The 12,736-nt window shown below is 45.6% G+C and overlaps 1 protein-coding gene across 9 annotated transcripts in view; it reads right to left on the bottom strand.

Annotated features, from left to right (window-relative positions):
* Window positions 1-12,736, bottom strand: part of SASH1 (SAM and SH3 domain containing 1) — a 322,628-nt gene that overhangs the window by 31,551 nt on the left and 278,341 nt on the right. For 8 of the 9 annotated variants that reach the window (XM_019951423.3, XM_019951425.3, XM_073789711.1 and 5 more), the window contains one exon: window positions 4,365-4,497. In XM_019951423.3, the coding sequence (XP_019806982.1) occupies window positions 4,365-4,497 (133 nt within the window). Of the gene's footprint in view, window positions 1-4,364; window positions 4,498-9,247; window positions 10,473-12,736 lie in introns of those variants that run through there. The other variant, XM_033867825.2, reaches the window with a different exon arrangement.

Here is a 12,736-nt window from a genome sequence, read left to right as displayed (position 1 = left end):
TATGTGAACATCTGTGAGAAAAGAAGTAGGTCAAACTCTGGGTGTAGTGATCCTAACTGGCTGTGTCCCTTTAATTATAAGGAAACTTCTGAGCACTGCAGCTTTGTGCCAGCTGAATTGTGAAGGGGAAAAAGCACCAAGTTCCTTGGAACAGACGGATGGCACTAAATACACCACCTGGGATGAGGGTCCCAGTGTGTGGTTAAATGTCAAAGACGAAGGGAGAGGGTGGCTCGCTCCAGAGGAGCAAAAGATGAGCGACTGGTAGCAGGCCTTTAAAATTCCAGAAGTTTCTTAGTTTTCCAAATGATGGGAATTACAGTTACAAATATAAAAAGGACCTGCTGCTATTAAATACAACCCAAGGTTGACTTTGATGTCAAGGAGATGGTGGTGGGGAGGGAGATTCAAAATTATATCTGGTCCAAAGTTCTCCATCATCTGCAGCACAAATATATTCACTCAAGAATTATTCCCGGATCTTTCAAGGGAGTTTAAAAGCAGGGTCTGTGGTTCTGACGAATACTGGCCGGACCAGAAGCAGTGTGCACATGTCGTGAATGTCTCCCACTCCTTCCTCAGGACACCTAATATGGACTGAAGACCACGGGTCCTTACGTTACTGGAAGTAAAAATGGCAACCTCTTCCGGATACAGTCTACCCTCCACTTCCAGGGATGAAGTGATGGGGCTGAGAGGCATAGCCTGGTGGCAGGGGCAGCCCAACAGAGGACTTTTCTCTAAAAGTAGTCCAATCACAGATCATGACTTCATATTTAGCCCAGGTGTCCAGAGAGGTGTGCAAAGGCCCTCATTTACGCACAGTCTTAAGGGGCCTTGGGGAAGTTAAGGACCTGTCACTCAGCAGTGGTCTGGAAATTTTCTGGATTCTATATTTGGTGTTGTCATCAGAGATTCCAATACTTCGGTGTCACATTTGAGTTTGGGACCAGCTGGTTCACACATGCCTGTGATGTATGTAGCTCTACTTCCTGGTTCTGGCACGTCGGCATCTGGTAAAGAGTTTGGAGGGAAACATGGCAAATGCTTCCAAAGAGGCCACCTCAGCCCGTGCTGAGGGCAGTCCTCATGTGGTACATGAGGTTCTTCTGCCTGTGCCTGACCCAGGCCTGAAATCCCAGCCCAGACTGGATTCCTTGGGTTTAGAGCATTACTTCTCCCATTCACCTCTGACTTGAAAGTACAAGTATCAAGTCAAAAGTACGACAATCAAGATGCTCTCATTCCATCATCATTTGGCGTGTGATTTGCTTCTTGCTCAGCTGAGATCAGAATACGGAAGGGAAGGTGATTCTGACCAGAGGAAGGAGTCAGGAGATAGGATGGCTGAATGCCAAGGATGCAGATTGATGCCCTAGATTCCAGCCCTGGCTCTGCTACTCACCACCTCCATGAGTGTGGGCAATTATTTCATCTCTCCGAGTCTGTTTCCTCACCTGGAATAATGCCTACCTATTTTATTTTATTTTATTTTATTTTATTTATTTTTTCGGCTGTGCCATGAGGCTTGTGGGATCTTAGTTCCCCGACCAGGTATTGAACTCAAACTGGACAGTCAGGGAATTCCCACTGCCTACCTATTTTATTAGTATCTATTATAAGGTTATTGAGAGGATAAAATTAAATGAAAAGAGATGTGAAGGTACTTCATAAGCCGAAAAGCACTGTACAAAAGCTAATGATTCATTAGCAGCTTACAGATGAACTGGAGAAATGAGGGAAGAGAGTGGGTGGCTATCGGCTTTGGGTAGAAGACACAGAAATGGCTGGATGAAGGGCGCCGCCCTGGCCTACAAGTTCATATTGTCTAAGGTCATGCACGCCCCAGATAAGGACTTGCAACTCAAGTTACAAGGGTAAGACTGGGTGATGGATTGTAACTCTCCTGGCTTTTCCAAGACTCCAGAGCTGGGGGGTGAGAGATGGGGTGGGAGCAGAGTACAGACCCAGGAGGTAGAGGAGTCAGGCTGCTCAGACGTTAACTCCGGGTCTCCGGCCAGCTGGCTCGGTGACCATGAGTAAATTACTTCCCCTCTTTGTGTCTGTCGGAGTTTCTTTATTTGTGAAATGAGGGTAGTATTAGTGCCTGCCTCTGGTGGCTGTTCTGAAGATGACATATTAACAGGAACATAAAATCTAAAGTGTTCAGGAAAGTGGCTGGCGCACAGAAGGCTCTCCGTAAATGCTCATTATTATTCAGACAACTTAGTATTGGCACAGGCATGAGGGAAGTCAAAAGGATCAGCTCTTTGAAGGCCCAGGGGCAGGAGGAGGGGTTGTTGGGCGTATGAATCTCTCCAGCTTTGCAAAGCAGGTGCCAGGGTGGCCTCTCTGTATCAGCATCGGTTCTGTTGCTGCTGAGGAACCGCAGAACGTTCTACCATGCACGGGATGGAGGCGTTCTCATCTAGCACGGTGCTGGGGGCAGCCTGCAGTGGATGACCTCAGCTGCACACACACCCGGGGCCTCTCCTGGTGCCAATGGCAAGCCTGGTCAATAGCACCCCAGCTCCCCAGACACCAGACGTGTCACTGGGGATTCAAACTCACTAAATCCATCTTCCGTCTAGGACACCTAATTCATATCAAGATGAATCAAAGTTCAGAGCTAAAAGTCCGTAGAGTTATTACTTTTCACCCAACAGCTACCTCTTTGGGTATATTTCCCCATTTTTTCAACTATGTCTCTCAGAGACAGTTGAATTGATTTACTCTGACATAAATATACAAATGAGAACATTTCTGCATTTTTATGAGTGTTATTCTAGTGGAAAGGCTGCCCCAACACATATGACTATCGCATACGAAGGGGCTCCTGGGTGGTAGGCCCAGGACCAGGTACTGCTCGCATTTATCTCATTTATGGACAAGACCCACCAATCTATGCATGATATATGAGATTTAACTTTGGCAAGCATGCATGAGGTTTGTTTTAAAAATGCAACACTCCCAAGGTTGAATGATGGCTCTTCCATATGGTTCTACTTAATATTACCAAACGACACTGTGTGTGATTTCAGTAAGAGCTGCCACGGGGAGAGGAAGTCAGGCTATATTCTGTCCTGTGAAATCATGAGAGACAGGCAGGTATTAAAACAGCCAAATGTAAATCAGCATTGCACCCGGAATTACCATGCAAAAGACACCCAGATGAAACCCTGGAACTAAACACAGCTCTAAGTTTATGAAACTGGCCGTGAAGCAGATAGAGTCTCTCTCCCTCTGTCTCTCCCTCTGTTTCTCTGTCTCTCTCCTCTTTTCTTTTCCCTTTTTAGCTCCACTTTCCCACAGTTACCCCCTCACCTTCAGTATTCCTCCAGGGGATTTAAACTGATAATTACATCAAACAAAAATTTTAAGAACAGCAGTAATAACAACAAGAAACCCTCATCTATTTAAATAAAGGGGAATTCAGTTCCTTCCAAGGTTTGATTTATGTACAACAAAAAAGCCTCTATAATGATATTTTTTAAACCTACATGTTAAAATTTTGAACTTCCTCGCAATGTAGATGTGACACTTCAACAAGTAATGTGCTTTAAAAAAAAAAAAAATTCTTTCCAGTACTTCCTTCAATTCACTAATTGTTTTCCAAACAGGAAATCTTACTCTTTTATTGTAACTTTTTGCAAGAATTTTACAAGATGCTGCAAACACACTTTACTAACAATAAGAAAGATGGACACGGTTGAGATTCAAATTGTCATAATTGCACTTCAAAGGTTAACTATTCATTGCAATAAATCCAAGCTCATGCCCCTTTCGATATTATTGCTTCCTCTGACAAGTGGCTTAGCCAGGGATCTAGCTCTTAAGAATCCACGTAGAATGCGAGGTCCTTAAAGCCTCATTGGAACCGAGACTTGAGACTCTTTACAGGAAGAACAAATCATCCCTCAGAGATCTGAAAGGACATTAAGTGCCTCGTCTGTTAGATGTTTGAGATGGAGGTATATTAATTTTGGACTAAATTCACAGGGTTAGAACCACCATCCTTTTGGGAGCAGAGGCTTATGCTCAGAAGGTGATATAAAATAAAGTTTATATAAAATGGTGTAAGGTCAAAATGAAAGCCGTACCACATCTTGAGAAGATTTCATTGTCATACGCTAGCCATTTCCCCTCTTTGTAATGCTGAAATAACTAAGCCCCTGGAATGCTGGACGCCAGGATCCTTCGTCCCGGAAGGTACTGAGCGTTTCCCTGCTCACCTGCAGACCCGAATTCTCCCTCCGCCAGCCTCAGCCGGAACTCAAGCCATTTTCTACTTTCATATTTTCTACCGACAGACGGACCCCAAATGATTGACTTTGGAATAAGCGGGGTAGAGTTTGCTTTTTTACCTTCAGGGCTGGGCTTCTTCATTTCTTCCACCCTGATTAGTTTCTTTCTCACTCTGCGAGTGGAGTTTACCAGCTTGTGTAACCTCTTAAACTTCACCGACTCTTCCGTCTCATCATCCGACTGTTCTCTTGACTGTCAAAGAAACAAAGGAAAAGTTAATCAGATAATTGCCCGGTGCAGCTCCGCCTCACTGCCAGTCTGAACTCTGGGCAGCTCTGCAGCTGAACTTGGGGCACCGACAAAGCTGCCCAACAGGTTCTTGGAGCAACACGTATCATCATCTTAAGGTCTAACTTGGTGGAGAATTAGGTCCTAGGCACCACAACACACACCGATGCCCTGGCCCGGCATGTGGTGCATTTGTCTCAATGAATTCCGGGTCTCCTTCAGAGAACTCGGGCAGGATGCTCTCCTAGGCCGGCCCTGTAATTCCAGTTACACTGCTGTGGTTTGGGCCAGGCTCTCTGTCTGGCCCATCAGGACTCGCTGTTTAACGTGGTCATCGACTACTTCTCCAAACCCAAATTCTGTTGACTTGTTCCAGTCCTCCCCGAAAATCAAAAACAGCAGGGCAGGAAAACGGAAGAGATGCAGAAAGCCATCTTCGGTCCCATCTGTGAGGACCGTCTGCCACATCTCAGCCATCCCTCCTTCGGCCTCTCCCAGCTCCTTCCGAGAGCTCACAAGGCGAGCATGGGGACAGGCCCTGCATTCCTCCACGAGGGACAAGGGAAAAAGCTGACCTTTTCAGCCATACAGTCCTGTCCATATTCCCCAGCATCCCATTTCGTTCTGCAGTGATTCAAGTATGCTCAGTCCAGCTGTTTTCCCTCAAGTATCAAACATTACAGAGAGAGAGAGAGAAAAAAAAAAGTCTCTCTGCAGCAGTGACCCAAGCGAAAAACAATCCTTTCCTTGTGAACAAAATGCGGGTCTCGTTTCCAAGTTAGCTTCAACATTCAACACGCAGCTTCCTCTGTTTTATCTGTTCAAAATGTGAAACAGAGTCTCCAACTCAGTGGATGAGCTGCCCGGGCCTGGCGCGCAGGTATCCCCGGGAGCGCAGAGCCCGGCGGAAGTGCGCAGCGTCCACAGAGCCCAGGCCGCTCGGAGCGGCTCCAGTTCACCCCGCGCATCCTGCCAACAGCCTTCTCTCCATCTCCTCCAACCTAGTTCACTGACAGAGTCCGGAGAGAAATGCCTCCAACCAAAACCAAACCACATCTCCGAACACGAGCCTAATAAGGAGAACTCCCCCCTCCAAGAAATACTCTCATCAATCCCAATTTTATAGAAACTAAATAGGTAAGCAAGAGTTAGCAGAGAACAGTTCAAGAGGAAATGAGGTAGGGATTATATTAATTACTTAGGCAGAAAAAAATAGTGCCTGCTGTGAGTCCACAAGTATTTCTGTAGCACTCTGGCCCTGCGTAAGGGAGATACGACCCATATCATGGCCTCTGTCCTCGCCCTGGAGTTCCCAGCACTGGAGCCATTGCACTTTCTCACTGCAAAATTATAAGCAAACCATTAGCTCGCTAAAGAATAATTATTACAACCCATGAATGGCCAGTCATCGGGACAGGGGTATTTCTCAGGCTTCCCTTCTGTGAAGTATGTCAATGTCCAATTTCTTTAAAGGTCCTAGGTAAAATATTGCATACACATTTCAGAATTAAGGTTAACTGCTGGTTACCTGGTAATGAAGAGCAGAAATCGATGCCCAGATAACAGGGGAAGGAGGATACATTGCATGCTGGTAATCAGGCTTAAGGCATTTCGTCTAAATCTTAAAATGTAACAAATTAAAATAATAAGTACAGCTTCTACTACATAATGGCAATTGTCTGATTTGAATTTTACTTTTTCTTGGATGAATTGTTGGTTTGCGATGGAATGGTCAGAGTGGTCAACCAGAGGAATGAGAACTTGGTTAGCCCTCATTCTGGGTAATCAGCACCTGAACAAAACCACAGTGCATGGAATTACACATAAACACTGAAAAACATTCTGCCTTCTTGATGTATCTCGAGAGTCAAGTACTTCTAATAGAAGAGTCGACACTTGATTACAGAAAGCTTCTGTACCTACAAATCTAGACCATCTATAACCCTCACGTTAAAAAATTCTGAAGTCAAGTGAGAATGAAATAAGCACAGGTTGTCCATAAATAAGTTCCAGGAAGCTGCATCACAGGATGAAGATCACTCATACCTAGCCTGGGGGTTGCTGGTGGTGGTGTGCATGGGGGCTGGGGGGGAGTAAAAAGAGAAATGGGACCCGGAAAGGAGTACTACAAAAATCTTGAGTCCACCGAAGACACAAATCACTTGTAGGAAGCAGACCACCGGAAAGAGCTTTTCAGGGAAAAATCGAAACAGTTGAACCAGGACAGCAGATTTAAAGGCAATGCCCTCCCCTACCCCACCCCATGCCCCACCATCCTACCTTCCTCTGCCCCAGATTCACTGGGGCGAAAAAGAACATATTCCAGGTACTTATTTAATTGCTTTCACATGTTCCATCTATTTTTGAGGAACAAGAACTCTTTAGAACTTTGAGTTAGTGTTATTTTTCTTTTTCTTTAAAAAAACTAAAAGTCTGGAGGTGTTTGCCACTGACAAATCACAAATCATAGCAACCAGTAACTTTCTTTGCATTAGCATGTTTCTGAACACTAGATGAGATAGACGCAGCACAGTTTATATGAAGAGACATGTAGGATAAAACCAAAGTCATTCAAGATATATATATATATATATATATATATATATATATATATATAATTATCATTTTAAAAATAGAAAATCTCCTCTTAAGTGAGCCCGGAAGTCACTGGAGGTAGTTGAACAGTGTATCCCAAGGATGCTTTTTATTGAGAGAGGTGTTGACTTCTCACTTCCTTCTGAGTCCAGAGGAAAAAGAGTTGTGAAATATCTGCCTTTAAAAAATTCTCTCCAGCTGTTTCAACATAAAGACTCCGTAAACGGCATGCAGTTTTCTTTTAAACTAGGGAGTAAAGCTTAAATTCCTCATTTCACGTCTCTCCTTTTAAATAAGCATGTGCCACTTCCCAAATGCTGAAGAAAAGACTTGTCTTTTTATTCAGAAAATACACCCCCCCATACATGTGTGAGATGGGAGTGTGAGAATTTTTTAAAATTAAGAAACAGATATGGGTATATAAAGGAAACCCTCACACCTAGGGGAACTTTGTAGAAGATGAGGGAAATCTGCAATGTATATAAAATGAATGATTGATTCCAAGAAATAGACTCAGAGTTATTATAAAACAGGTTTTAAATAAACTACAGTGAAAAAAATAACAGTGTATGTTTATATACATTCAAACACAAGATGGCATCTCTTCCCCTCCCTGTCCTAGCCCAGGTCAGAGTGCTAAGATAAACTTTAGTTTGACCAGCTTCTAAATTAGAAGGTGAAAACTCAATCATCTGTATAAAACCCCCCACCTCCAAACCTGTAGTAGAAAAGGCAACCGATTTACCCCACCAAAGGATGTGGATTTACAATACTGTAAATAGAAACATTTAATTTCCAGCCTCTCTATTGCATATTTTTCCACCAGAAAGCCCATATGGCTCAACTTTTAATTACTTTGGCTAATGCTATATGTAGTAATTCTGTGGTGAATGCTTAAGTGTTTCATTTCTGGTTTCCATGGCAACATTACATCAGATTGCAGACAGCTGGCTCCACAGTTTTAAACCATAACAAATTGACCAAGCCAAGGCACAAAACTATAGCTGCTTTAAAGAGAGAGTACACAATTCGCCTGCCAGGCTGCTGAATGAGGAGGAGCCTATGGGGCCCTTTTGGCTTGTGACGGAGGGTGGAGCCTCCCTCCTTCTCGGCTTCTTTTGGAACATGTGCGTCCCTGACACATCTGCAATGTTCTAATGGGAAAGACACGGAGCCAGCGTGGAGAACTTTTTATAACACAGCTACATTGAGGATAATCAGAAAAAAGGGAACACAATTAATAGCATCTGTAGATACAAAAATGTGTGTGCTGGAGGGAGCAAAGCATCCCCTTACTGTCCAACTGAAGCCTGTCACTGCAGGTCGGGAACAGATGCTTCACTCGCCCCTGACCTTGTAACAAACAGTTCTTGCAAATCATGATGTGCCAGAACAAATGCTTTCCAAAAGCTGCGTGGCACAGTCGCGCAGGCACAGGAGTGACGTGCTGTGATACAGATTAAACTGAACTTGCAAGGAGCAACTAGAACCCTTTTGGGGACTGCTGGAGACCTTGCTGAGCACAGGATTACAGCTGTGCCTTTTGCAGAAACACAGTTACTCAGCCTGCTTCCCCAGCTCCAAACAGGTAGCATGCTGTCCCGACTAAGTTAACTTATCTCGCCCCGGAACTATGCTCGGGAACACTCTATTTATGCACTTCTGAAAAGTATTCTGAAATTGGCGAGATATTCGCCTGTGAAATTCACACGATGTCGATGGCGTTAACCTTCAAGTTAAGAGAAGGAAACCAATCGCAGGTTTATGAAAAGCCATGTGCAAAGCTGCCCGAAACCAAGTCTTCCGCACGAGAAGCCTCCACAAGTGGCAACTAAGCTCCCAGCCCCACGTACACCGAACCCCTCGCATGCCTGCTTTATTCTCAAAATAATATTCACTCCTCTCCTACAAAAGCTATGCCTTAGTATCGGGTGAGCAAGCTAGGAAAGAATGCTCTGGGTTATAAGGTAGGGAAGTAAACAAGGGAAGAAGGATGAATCTAGAGGAATTTGGATAGGAAAGACGGAAGCATCATAGCCGGGAACAATTAAAAAGCTTTTCCTTGAAGCGACGGAAAGCACATTTCCCCCTTCACGTGAAGCGTGTCCAGCGAACTTACCGGCTTCGGCATTGAGCAGGCCTCAGGGGTGATTCTGAGCTCGTCCGGGACCCCCGCCCCCTCCCCACTCCGAGCGCGTCTTCACTCCCGCTTGCCACCTCTGGAATCTCAAAGTGATGGTGAGGCACTCCTCGAACATACTCCCTGGAAGTTACATGATCGGGCGGCTCCGCCGGCACAGCTTACGATCCGGAGGAGAAGAAAGTGAAGACACTGGTTTCAATTAGCTGCTTGTGGCCTGATCCCCCAGTTCCTCGCTAACTGCATAACTTGTAAGAAAGGCAGAAGTCATCAGCTCTAAGCAAATCTCCTATTCACCACAAGGAAAAAAGGGAGTGTTGTACGTGGCAAACAATCCCCGTTTTCACTGACGAAGGCTCCCTGACCTCCCGCTGGCCTCCAGTTCCTTAATTACTGTCTATGGAATTCCAGAGAAAGAAAAAAAAGAACGCGAGAATCTCAGCAAATCCGGGACAAGGACTCACCCTCACGAGTGACTGAACTGAAAAGAGATCTTTTTTGCAGATAGTCTTCCCAACACCCCCTGAAGGGAGTCGTCGCAATTGAAAATAGACACCTTCCAAGGGCTATTTTTGAAATTCCTGAATTAAAACGTATGATTGTGGTTTTCTCCTAAAGCTGTCACTTTCTGTCTCTCTCCCGCTTCGTATTTTTTTTTTCTTTTCTATTTTAACCACTAGAGTAAATGTAGGTCCCCTTCACTGATGCTTCTAAAACTGTCTTAACTGAATTGTTTCAATGATCACTTCAGAGCAGCTGAGTTCTCTTGGATTCTAAAATGTAAGCACGGGGACTCTGTCACTAGATGGTCATTTAATTTTCTCAGGGCTGTCTAGGGAGCGACATCACATTGTTACTTAAACAGAACACCATCTAAAAAGGCAGGACTGAAAACCCATGTGAAGTTTCCGTGACACAGGTTGTATGTCTGTATTTCCAGGGCTAAATTCATTCAGTGGGGTAAGTCATGTATCCCCATTGTGTAGTCCAAGCTACCCACTCCTAGGTGCCTCTCACTGTGTGGGTCTTTATTTATGTGCTATAAGAGGGCCCCTCTCTTGGTAGGATATCACATAGCAGAGATCCTGGGGTATCCCAGATGGCCAGAGCTCACCCTCTTTTCCTGGGCACCTGTCCTGCTCTCCTTCATCCCTTTGGCATCTCTCACTCCTCATGAAATTCCCTTTCCCTCTATTTTTCTGCCCCCAAAATGTCTCCTCCCATCATTTATCGAATTTCCCATTATTTCTCCCCACAATGGTTCGCCCCACCTTCCCTATACTGTCTGTTTCCCATTTCGCAAAGCCATTCCCTGATGCCCTCTCTGGTTTCGCATCCGCTCCCTTCCACACTGCCATCTGAGGACCCACATGTGCCCCAAGTGGTGGCAGTGCTTTCCCAATGTGGGACTTCAATCACCCGTATTTATCAAATGCTCACGATGCCCAGGCACTCTGCTGGGTATCTGCACACGTGATCTCATTTCACAGACAGTAAACGGCAGAGGAAGATTGTGACACTTCATGGTTCTGCTCCCGCAACACCCTAACTCTACCCGGGCTTCCTTCACCCAAGACTGAGAACCACACTGCGTGCATCATGGGGCTGAGAATTCCTTAAGACTGTCAGTAGAAGTCTCACTTGAATTTCTTTGTTACTTCGTGAAAACTAAGAAAACGTGCATGCCCCAAAGACAGTGGGGAAATACTCACAGACTCTGGAGCTAGAATGGCCGGGCATTAATTTCCAAGTCCTCCAGCAAATCACGCTACTCCTATGGGTCTTAGTGTTCCTCCACGTAAACTTCGTCTAATCACATTTGTGTTAAAGTGTTGATGTTTTACGAATTTTGTATATAATTGTGTATAATCGACCACTGGAGCTTGGAGCTTGGTAAGTGATGATTACATCTGCATTCCCTCGATTACTGATGGGAATTCAAACAAGAGAGATTTTAATTCTTGCAAACTGCTGTTTTAGGTGCCATGTAAGTAGCAAAAACACATGAAAGCAAGTGATAATGGCCAACATTTGAGGGTGAGTCTGAACAGGTTGTTTAGATACACAGAAGATTCTGGGCAGGATTCGGAGCCAGAACTCTGGAATCCTGCAGACATAGGCTGAGGTCTCCTTTATGCCACTTGTGAACTCTCATTTATAAAACAGGCAGTGACAAGCCTCTTAGGGTCCTTTGAGAGAATGAAAGGAGACCTTAACTGTGAGGCCTGGAGCCTGGAAGGTCCTGAAACCTCTACAGTGTGAGATCGAGGGAGCTGGGCCTCAAGAGCCGGGCTGTTGTTGTTGTTGTTTTTACATCTTTATTGGAGTATAATTGCTTTACAATGGTGTGTTAGTTCTGCTTTATAACAAAGTGAATCAGTTATACATATGTCCCCATATCTCTTCCGTCTTGCGTCTCCCCCCCCCCACCCTCCCTATCCCACCCCTCTAGGTGGTCACAAAGCACCGAGCTGATCTCCCTGTGCTATGCGGCTGCTTCCCACCAGCTATCTACCTTACGTTTGGTAGTGTATATGTGACCATGCCACTCTCTCGCTTTGCCACAGCTCACCCTTCCCCCTCCCCGTGTCCTCAAGTCAAGAGCCAGGTTTTGTGAGGCGGGTGCAGGGAAGGACCTGCTTGGCCTCCCGGTGGTCTCTCCTCCTGCCCAGCCCCCCTTATTCTTGGCTGCACCAAGCGGCATGCAGGATGTTAGTTCCCCAACCAGAGATCAAACCTGAGCCCCTGCAGTGGAAGCTCAAAGTCTCGACCACTGGACCGCCAGGGAAGTCCCTTTACCTCCCTTTTTAACTGTCGCTGCTGCCACTCTCAGAGGAGCCAGGTGTTTATGGAGACACTCCATGTAGGGAGCCACATGGGCACCCAACAAGGGCTTCTCTTTCAGAAGACAGGAGACACCACAGGGACAGGGACCATGTCCGCTCCCCTCCTTGTAAGTGGGGTGCCCAGTGCACCAGTGGGCCTGCAGCAAATCATGCACGTAGAATGAAGAAGTTGACACTCTTCAGCCCCACAGCTCCCAGCCCTTGCTGTGTATCTGAGTAAACTGCGGGATATTCAAAAGACTAGCCTGGTCCAGGCCACCCTGCGACGCTTCTTGGTGGAGGGAAGGTGGCAACAGGGCAGATCAACTTCACAAAGGAAGAGCATCGCTGGTCTTGTTCACTGGGTAGTGGACTTGAACTACCCACCACATAGTAAGTACGCAAATTTTCAGAGGACAGATTTGAGCATCTCATTCCCACTCTAAGCAACTATTCATTAGGTCCTCAGAGCAAAGTCCAAGGGCCATATTGTGAAAAGCAGGACTGCGTGCTCAGAGCCCTTACTTCCAGTTTCTGTGCACGTTACGCTCAGCTATGCAGACACTATGTGGAAACAGCCTCTCACAGCACCTGGTTCTGATACTGCGAATCACATCATCTCAGATACCCCATCTCTCACGTG

The sequence above is a fragment of the Tursiops truncatus genome, chromosome 12, assembly GCF_011762595.2.
Source record: "Tursiops truncatus isolate mTurTru1 chromosome 12, mTurTru1.mat.Y, whole genome shotgun sequence".
Taxonomy (NCBI): Eukaryota; Metazoa; Chordata; class Mammalia; order Artiodactyla; family Delphinidae; genus Tursiops; species Tursiops truncatus.
Note: the sequence above shows the minus strand (reverse complement) of the source record. Positions and strands in the feature narration are given on the sequence as shown.